The 10211-nt window shown below is 41.5% G+C and overlaps 1 protein-coding gene across 2 annotated transcripts in view; it reads left to right on the top strand.

Moving 5' to 3' along the window:
• Positions 1–8418, top strand: part of TUBGCP2 (tubulin gamma complex component 2) — a 66027-nt gene extending 57609 nt beyond the window's left edge. For both annotated transcript variants that reach the window (XM_068255354.1, XM_068255355.1), the window contains exons 16-18: positions 2940–3068; positions 3148–3311; positions 5148–8418. In XM_068255354.1, the coding sequence (XP_068111455.1) occupies positions 2940–3068; positions 3148–3311; positions 5148–5259 (405 nt within the window). In that variant the 3' untranslated portion in view covers positions 5260–8418. The remainder of the gene's footprint in view (positions 1–2939; positions 3069–3147; positions 3312–5147) is intronic.
• The last annotated feature ends 1793 nt before the right edge of the window (positions 8419–10211 follow it).

The following is a 10211-nucleotide window of genomic DNA, read 5'->3' on the forward strand; positions in this document are numbered from 1 at the left end:
CCTCCAGTCCAGTCAATCTCCGCCTCTCCCCGCCCCTCTGTCTTTTTTCACTGAGAGGGGCGGGGAGAGATGGAGATTGGCACAGATTGACTGGACTGGAGGCAGAGCTACTGTGTTCAGCTCTGCCTTCCCTTGGCAGCAAAATATGCGACTTGGAAAGTCGTAGAATTTTGCCCCGGGATTTCTGGGGGATAAATACCTCGTTATACTGCAGGGATGTGGCGAATAAGCTTTGATCTTAATGCTGAACAGGACTGGGAAATACAAATATAGGTAATTTTAATGGCTTCAGTCTCTCTGTAATTAATGGATATCTGCTGTTCATAACATTGTTGCACTGGTCACTTTATGCACACTGTTTGTTTGCCGATAACACTATTTTTGTTAAATGCTGTGATGATTGCATTTTTGCACTGAATTTTTTATGAACTGCTGTTTAGTCCTAGTTAGCATATTTGTACACCCAGGCTCATTATAACTGGTTATCGTTAGAATATACTTATTTATATGAGATATTGCATACTCTAGCACTTTTTCTTTTGAGGGACAACCGATTACAATCATCTTCCAAGGAGATTTTAACTGTGTTTTTAATTGTTCTTATAAGATACATCCATAATAAATTGATTTTACTTTTGACTACCTAACATTGGATTGTGACCATGGAGTTATTTTTTTAATAATGAAACCCATATGAGCACTCTTTCTTTTTTGTGGTATTGGAAAATGATACATTCATGTAGCTAGTAAATGTAGTTTGTGAATTCATGATGTTTGCCATTTTTAAACCTAAATTGAAGGCAATAAGGCACTACAGAGTGCTGGCTGGAGTGCACTGCTCTGAACAAATTAATCAGTGCTGCTGGCCAGGGATCTCCTTTACTTGTCATACATACCATGAGCTGTGTGATATTGTGCAAATAATGCATATGGTTGCATTTTGAGGCATTGGATGGGTGGTCTCATTCATCTGCAGTGAATGGGGCTGCTCTGTATGGCAGATCAGTGGAAGCTTCAGGACACGGATATCTACGATCTGCTGGTCCATAGCCTCCTCAACTTCATACCCATTTCAGGCTTTGGCCTAATACCTCCCCGTGACCAATTATGGTTCAGGATACATTTATGGACGTACAATTGACTATGCATGTTATGTTTTTATAACCTGTTGTCACAACTATTGAAACCTCACCTGCTTAAAGGGCTGTGAAACGCATGTCTGTAATATTAATTATGTTGACACATGGACTTTTATATTTGTTATATCCTCTGGCTAATTTTAAGCTCTTAATTTAAAGCTATATTTCATAAACTCTGTCGTCATGAATTTGCTATGGACGTGTAAAACCCTCACTATATATTTTTGGGTTTTTTTCGGTTCTTTGTATTAAACTACTGAGGGATGGCCTATATATTACCATTATTGATTTATAACGTGCCAACATATTCTATGGCGCTGTACAAAGTAAGAATAAATCATGGGGTACATAATAATACAGAAAATGGTATACACCAATATACAAAATACAGATTGGTACAAAATACATTGAATTTAATATATTTAACCACTTGAGGACCGCAGTGTTAAACCCCCCTAAAGATCAGGCCATTTTTCTGTTAATAGGCCACTGCAGCTTTAAGGCCTCGCTGCAGGGCTGCACAACACACAAGTGATTTCCCCCGCCCCCCTTTTCCCTTTTCTCCCCCCCAACAGAGCTCTCTGTTGGTGGATTCTGATCACTCCCCCAAAGTTGTTGTTTTTTTTTTAACCCATTCGCGTTCCGTCGTTTTCACTTGAGCAATGTTCACCTCCCATTGATTAGCCTATAACTTTATCACTACTTATCACAATGAACTGATCTTTATCTTGTTTCTTCCGCCACCAATTAGGCTTTCTTTGGGTGGTACATTTTGCTAAGAGCCACTTTACTGTAAATGCATTTTAACAGGAAGAATAAGAAAAAAATGGAAATTCATTATTTCTCAGTTTTCAGCCATTATAGTTTTAAAATAATACATGCCTCCATAATTAAAACTCACGTATTGTATTTGCCCATATGTCCCGGTTATTACACCGTTAAAATTATGTCCTTATCACAATGTATGGCGACAATATTTTATTTGGAAATAAAGGTGCATTTTTTCCGGTTTTCATCTATCACTATTTACAAGTTTAAAATAAAAAAAAATAGAAATATTTCATCTTCACATTGATATTTAAAAAGTTTAGACCCTTAGGTAAATATTTACATGTTTTGTTTTTTTATTGTAATGTTTTGTTTTTTTTATATTAAACATTTTATTTGGGTATTTTTGGGAGGGTGGGATGTAAACAATAGTTTTATAATGTAAATGTGTCTTGAGTTTTATTTTTTTTTACTTTTAGTTGTAGTTTTACTTTTTGGACACAAGATGGCGGCCATGAGTTTGTTGACATGGCATCACTCTAAGCGTAACATATGCTTAGAGAGACGCATGGGGGAGGCAACAGCCAGAAAAAGCTAAGCTTCCGAGAGAAGCTGTCGCTTTTCAGCGGGGGAGAGGAATCAGTGATCGGGCACCATAGCCCGATTCACTGATTGCCTGGCTAACGAACCACGGGTCGGGAGCACGCGTGCACGCGCGCGATCGGCCGCGGGAGCACGCATGGTTCCTGGACGTACTTTCTACGTCCAGGAACTAAAATAGGTTAAACAAATGTTTATTTTATTATTTTTCTATTAAATTGTACCATTTTTTCATTTAACTCCCCCCGCCAGACAATCAGTGGAGATGCGTGCACATCGGCGCACACGATCTCTTGCTAGCCCCATAGAAGGCCGTTGGAGCGGTCCTGGGGCTGCCGCCGCGTTCACGCAAATTGGTGTGGAGTGGGCAGTTAGAGGTTAAATGCAGAAAGTGTGCATTGAATATAAACTTCATTTTCCTTGCATTGTCAGAGGTTCACACAGAGTATGCAGGTGCAAACTGAGATGGAGCGATTAACCCTGGAACATGGAACAATGATGGGACCTCCAACACAGGGTGAGAAAACGGAGGAAGCCATGAAGAAGAAACTCACTTCCAAGGTAACCAATAAGGAAGCAGCAGATTCAGCAGACTTCAGCTGACACTAACAACAGTTACTAATTCTTTGCTATTATCCAGTTTTTGGCAGAACATGTCGATGCATTTCAGTCTTCAACGGGCTTTGAATCCACCATCAACAATTTTGACAGTAACTTCTCCACACATCTTATGGACCTTCTTGATAAACTGAGCATGTACAGCACCAATGATTGCGAGCACAGCATGATCAACATCATATACAGGTTAGGATAGTTTTATCACAACTGATGTATGTTGAAATATGTGCATTCATGTTTCTAATGTTTGTCTTCTATGGATATCATTACTCTGAGGCCGTTTTCACACAAGTTGGTGGTGCGGTGCGCATTACTACGTGGTATTCCCCGTCTGGCATTGAGCCAAGCAGGAAGTGACGCACGCTTGCAGTGACTTCCTGCTTTAGGGGTATGTGGAATTGCACGGAAGCGTATTGTAAAAACATGCTTCCAAGCATGCGCGCCATGACGTCGTGTTGGTAACTCGCCACAGGAGCTGCGCAGTAACGCAGTTCTGCAGCTGCGATGGGGATGCAGTGAAAACGTCACTTTTTCATTGCCTGGCGTTGGGGTGCGGTAAAAATACCGCACCGCCCCAGTGTGTAAGGGCTCTGAATGTTATCATGATTATTGTTGTTATTAATTTATATAGCCCTGAACTTTACAACCATTTGCAGAGCACACTGAACAAATCCTATCACTGACTGGCTCTCAGTTACCACAACACTTCTCCCTAACTTCCTGCTTGGCTACCTCTTTGACAGAAAACATAGTCCACTGACATTGGTCACACTATGTATTCGTCACTATTCGAACACTATAGAGTGGATGTGCTCTCACAACAAGAAAAGGTTTTGCTCTGCCTCTCAATAAAAGGGCCTTGGCCTTTCACCTTGCCGAGTACACAGAGGATTGTGGGAAATCATGACGTACGATGCCCTCTCTCTGCTAGGACATTAGGTAACTTAAGACCCTTCACTTGCAATTTTATGTAGTTAGGTGTACACAGGAGATGGGCTTTATCTAAATGTTGTGCAAGAAAAATAACTTGGCCAGAAGTGCACTTTAAAGTGAACCTAAGTTTAACTTACCTGGGGCTTCTACCAGCCCTCTGCAGCCGTCCTGTGCCTGCGCTGTCACTGCACAATGCTCCAGTCCCCAGAAGCGCCCCTCTTTCAGTCGGGCGACTCAGTGAGTCGATGGCTGCCCCACCCTCTTTCAACTGGATGCGAGGCCCTGGTCCACGGGATCAGAAGGCACTGTGGGTGACAGGAGCATTACAAAAATAAATTGCAGTGTGTTATAACTAATAATCGCACACACTAGTGGTGCCCAACCGTTTTTTTTTTTTACCCGAGGGCCATGCTTCATATTAAGATAAATCTCGTGGGCCAGTCTCCCAGGGTCCCCTCCATAGCAGCTGCCGACCCGTCACGCCGCTTGCGTTTGCACTCCAGCAGCTGTGAGCATGCTGCGCAGGTGCAGTACTTCTGTGCCTGCATAGCATGCTTATGGCTACATGAGCACAACTGTGAATGGTGCAGAAACTGCCGACTAGACAGGTTGGTGGTTGCTATGCAGGGGACCCCATGAGACCGACTGGGAGCGGAGCTGCAGCGAGGGACACATAAACTGCCAGGGGTTGGAGGAAGCCCCAAGTAAGTAGAAATGCTTTTTTAAAAAAGTCTATTTCCTTTAAAAAAAGGTACCCATATCCTTGCCTTTTCACACTCAAAGTATCCCCCTCTTTAAAATGTGTCCCGTGTCCTCTCTCCCCCTCTTTACAAAGTGCCCCCCATGCTGCGATCGTTTAACTTTGGTCCGAAGCTTCAGCACATGTACGTAGCCTCAGAGGCTGTCTTCATATCCCTGCAGCCTGATAGGCGTGCCGCACACTGCCAATCACGGCGCTCCGGTTGGGCGCCACTGGCACACACTATATCTAGCTATGTTTATAAGTAAGTAGCCTTAATGAAATACCTCACTGTGGAGAATTACTTATGGTGAGTGCAGTAATGACTAAACAAACATTTTATTTCTCAGGTTGGATTTTAATGGGTTCTATACAGAACGATTAAAGAGACTGTCTGCTGAGAGAAGCCGTAAAACACCTTCCCAGGCAGGTCATGTCCGACAGGCCGCGACTGCACAGTGACACAAGCCTTTCCAAGTATCCTGAAGCATCCTACATGTCCATAATTCATATTTATTGCTTATGTACAGTCACATTAATCTGCTAAAGCTGAAAATGAAATAACATTGTCATTCAAAATAATTGTTCATGATCATTTTGGGTGACAGTTTGATACAGGTGCCTCTCCTCAGCAATTGACTTGGGGAGTGGGTTAGTAAACTGCTGTGTTGAATGTATTTGGCTTGTTGATATTGTATTTCTCTGCTGAAGGATACCTTATGCATAGAAAAAACTGTAACAGATTCTCTCCAAATTCCTATTTCATCTCTGAAGTTTCCAGTATAAACCACCACTTGCCACCCTGTAAACCTTATGTTCTTGTTCTTCCTGGTGCCATTTGCATTTAGCCTAGTATAGACCATTATCAGAACTTAGCACAAAGTGATCAGGTGTCCAAGGAGACACATTTCAGTGCTTGACCATTGAGGGACAAAGGAAAAGCATCAGAAAGAGCTCCACGACTTATGTGAGTAGATTAACAGATTTTTTTTCATGGTCTGCTTGACGTCTTATCATACTGCACCAAGAAGCTGAAGAAAGAATGGGAGTTGCTTTTTGGCAACCATTGGTAAAACTTCATCCTGCCACTTTTAAGTGAAAAGGGGTAATTGGAGCAAAATTAGGGCATGCATGCTAAACTGACAAGGGTTTTTTTGGGGGGACAACATGTTGTCCAGTTGCACCCCTTGTGTGGCCAGCTCAAAAATGTAAGCTGTTCATGTTTTGCAGTTCTATGCTTCAAAACATTCTTTCTAGCAAGTTTTGGCCTATATGGTTTTTTGGTATGAAATATTTGAAGATAAATATCTAATCTTTAAACTCGTTTTTTTTACATTCATTACAATTGATACTTACTACTCCCCAAAGTACTGTTTTACTCTCTCAAACTGTGGCAAGTGTCTCCCACTAGAGAAAAAATGTGGCACCTCACAGTATTACCTATTCTGTTTGGCACTGTCTGGTTTTGCATGCCTTTAAGGTAAGTGTGCATGCGTGCATAAGCAGCAACCATCCACCTTCTGTAAGTGGCTGTATCTGGAAGATCTGAAATAGGAGGTAGGTGACCACCAGTTGATAATGGGGTCTGTAAAATTATTCATGTTTACATGGGTGCTTGCCTAATAAACCAGTGCTGTGCATCAGCATTTAGGAACAACATGCAGAACAATGCCTACAACCCCCTGTGTGCACAACTACAATGCTCTTTAAAGCCAAAGTCCAAGCACAAAGATTTACCCAATCCCTTGTAGGAATTCAGTGGCACAGCTTGTTATATATCTGCTTGATTGATTTATGTCAAATAAATCAATTTGTAGTATATATTGAGGAACCTCTAACTGGTTCCTTCCATCACCATAGACTTTGGGTCCCGTTCCCTGCCAGGTGACATGCTTGGTACATGTGTACGAGGCTTAAGTCTTTCACCTCGCCTGCTTCAGGTCATGTCACTGGATTTTGAAAACTCGTACAAAACGGTGACATTAAGACACTGATTACTAAATAACCACATGCTATATCTAGATCTATCCCTGCCGATGATTTATTGAACCAGGGAAAACCTGCAAAACTTTGCCTTACCACTAGATATAGTCAGTGGGATTCAAATAATTCTGACTTAAAGCGGACCCAAACCAAACATTTTTTTAATTCAAAATATTTAGTTGCACCACTCTGACACATACAAAGATAAATAAACACTCCTTCAAGCCTATGAGCATTTCAGTGCATGCTTTTCACCCTTCTCTTTTTCATTACTAGGGTTATACAGGTGGCAGTCATTAGCAATTCCTCCTTTGCCGCACACCTACTCTACCAGTTTGCCGGATTATGTCCCGGCAATATGAAAGGAAGGGAGGGGTTCCTCCAATAAATGTAAAATATTTTATATTTTTCATCATGCAGCTGAAAAAACGCTGCTATTTATTATAATAATTTAGAAAATAGATTTTATTTCTGAAATCTTGTATTTTTTATTTGGGTCCACTTTAAATCACACAAATGTGATTTAAATTTGGTCAGCTGGACATGTATTTGATTGGCTCAAGCTGCATGCTATTTGCTTTAAATCTGCAGTTAATGTAGAACTATTTTCATCTCATTGACCATCATTCGGAACGCTGCCTAATCTCACCCATGTGACTTTCCTTAGTGGAAATCAGCAGCAAATCCGACTGGCTGCAATCCTGTCCTCGCCCCATTTGATGGCTGCTCAGCCACTGCATTTGCACAGAAGTCATATATGTCTTTTGTACCAGGATGTGTAGACAAGTTCATGTTCATTATATAGTAAACCTCTATAAGATGGCTTTTATTGATTAAGTGATCAAATTGTGAAACGTACACTGTAAAAGTAAGGAGGTTGCCTTCAGTATTGATCTTCTTGTCCTACATTACTGAAATTGGTGCATTGTAATTGATTGTATTCTTTTTAAGAGATGAACCCACTTTCTATAAGCAAAGAAAACACGAGAACAACAAGCCAAATAGTAGCATGTTCTAACTACTGAAAAAAGATAAATGGTGTACATCGAAGGTAGTCACAGACCCAATTTGCCAAACGGGCAACCTGCAATGAGGCAGAAGGGAAAAGTGAACCCATCCCAGCTCAGGACTGTGAGGTCTCTCTGTGGTTTGTGGTTGCATTCCAAACAAAACATATATTAAGTAAAACTTTAAAAAATCAACCTCTCAAAACAGGTAATATACACAAACAGCAGGAAAAGAGGTGCCCAAATAAAATAATCAAAAACTGTTTAAAAAAGTTAGTAGATACACTAGAATGATTCCATGTTTTTTGGATAGAACCCACTTTCACAGGTAAAAAGTTGAGTCTGTGCAAGATACAGTAAGAGTCTATCCAGGTAAACAGTTTTTAATTATTCTATTTATTCTTTGGTTCTCTGTCAAAAACATTATTTTGCTATCAGCATCATACTGTTGTTTTATATATTGTTTTATATGGAGGCTGTTTTTCATCTGTGTGGTATTGCTTCTAATGTATTCTTTTGTGTGACACTTTATTAAAGCACTTCACATGATGTGCAATGATTCTTCCCTTTTTTTATATTGTTGCACCGCTGTTTGAGCTGTGTTTACGCTAAAATAAACAACTGCCATTTTCCCTGGTGTTGCTGTCTGTAATTTTCTTGTAATAAGTTTCAAGCCTCCCATGCTTAAAGGATACCAGAGCCGAATAAAGCTAGAGAGACGGGAGCAGGCATATCCTGTCGCCTATCCTGATGCCCACCGGAAGAGGATCCCTGTTGGCTTTTAGGTAAGTTATGGGGGGAGGAGGCAGAGAGAAGAACGGGGGGAGCGGTGAGCATCAGGATAGGTGACAGTATATGCCTGCTCCCCCCGTTTCTCTAGCTTTATTTGGCTCTGGTATCTTTTAATGACAAAGATAATTTGTTTTTTTTTTACTTTACTCCACTAAGTTAACCCATACTAGCACTGGGTCAGCCTATGTTGATCAAATTAAATGTTGGACAAAGTCAGACACTTTGATGCCCTTCGGTACCATGATGTGCCACATAATTATGCTGGTGGGTGTGCTGGTTCTGGCCCCACTGCCCCTGCTGATGCTGGGTTGCCTCCTCGCTCTAGTGCCAGGGGGTAGATACCCTGCCATATCCCTGCAACTTTACACTCCTGTGATCAAAAGTAAGTGCTGGGAAGGCCTGGGTGGTTGCTAAAATGGATTGGAACAGTTTTAAAATAAAACTCCAGTAAAATCTGACAATTTTGTTAGTAATGTGTGGAAGGGGTTTATTAGCATCTGTCTGCTTAGTATTGATGTCTGTGTTCCAGTTGGCATCATTTCTGTTTCAAATAGTTTTATTAGTTTTAGTTTTCCATTTTCATTAGATATACAATATCAGCCAGTATAGGACAAAATTTGGACTACAAGGAAGAATAACACATTGTTAAAGGTGCCAATATTTCACATGGTCAAAATATTCTCGCCATAGGCTTAAAACGCAAGGCGGATCTCTCAAGACCAGTCTCATCAGCCAAACGACGGACGGTACACACGCCTGATTTGACGTCCGGACGACTGAACGACGGGACGTCCAAATGACCCGTCGTTTAAAAAAACAAGACATGTGTATGGGCCTTAACCCTCATTGATAAAGAATTACAGCCTCTTTCCTGGAACAATGTGAAAATGTGCCATTTGGAGGCACCAAAAGGATAAAAGTAGCTAAAACGTAAAAAAACTGGGGAGGCAGTGGTGGACTTACCTCCTTCAAGCAGACTCAAAAACAGCTTGATATTATATCAACAAGCAAATTTATATATGTACACTCCAAAGGGTCAAAGCAACGCGTTTCACAGGTGTGGCCCTGCTTCATCAGGCAATAGGGGATTGAACATACAGCAACAAGTGTCTATGACTCAGCCTAGTGCCTCTTTCCTGGAACAGAACACCTTCTTAGTGCAGGGGTAAGATTAAAAATTGTCAGTAGTTCATAGGATTTGGCTTAGAACGGTGTCAGACTGTGTAAAAGACTGTATCATTAAAGGAAAGCTGAGGCGGAGGACAAAAAGTTGACTTTTACTTACCAGGGGCTTCTTCCAGCCCCCAGTAGTATTTGAGGTCCCTCTGTTCTGCTGTTACCCCAACTAAACTCTTCGACCAGGCTGAGTCACGCACTACAGCGCATTCACTGTCCCGGGTGTGCGCCTTCTCCATTGTGCTCCTGGGGCCTTTAGTATTTTGCGCATTTGCAGATTGTAAAGACTATTATTGGCGAATGCACAGAACACACCTGGCCAAGGGAGCATGATTGAGCAGGTGCACGGCTGGGACAGCACATATGTTGTAATCCTCATCTCAGCTAGTCTTGGACTTTAATTGGGGTGACAGCAGAACAATGGTGGGGACCTGGAGGGCACCAAGGGACCTCAAA

The sequence above is a fragment of the Hyperolius riggenbachi genome, chromosome 10 (assembly GCF_040937935.1).
Source record: "Hyperolius riggenbachi isolate aHypRig1 chromosome 10, aHypRig1.pri, whole genome shotgun sequence".
Lineage (NCBI taxonomy): Eukaryota > Metazoa > Chordata > Amphibia > Anura > Hyperoliidae > Hyperolius > Hyperolius riggenbachi.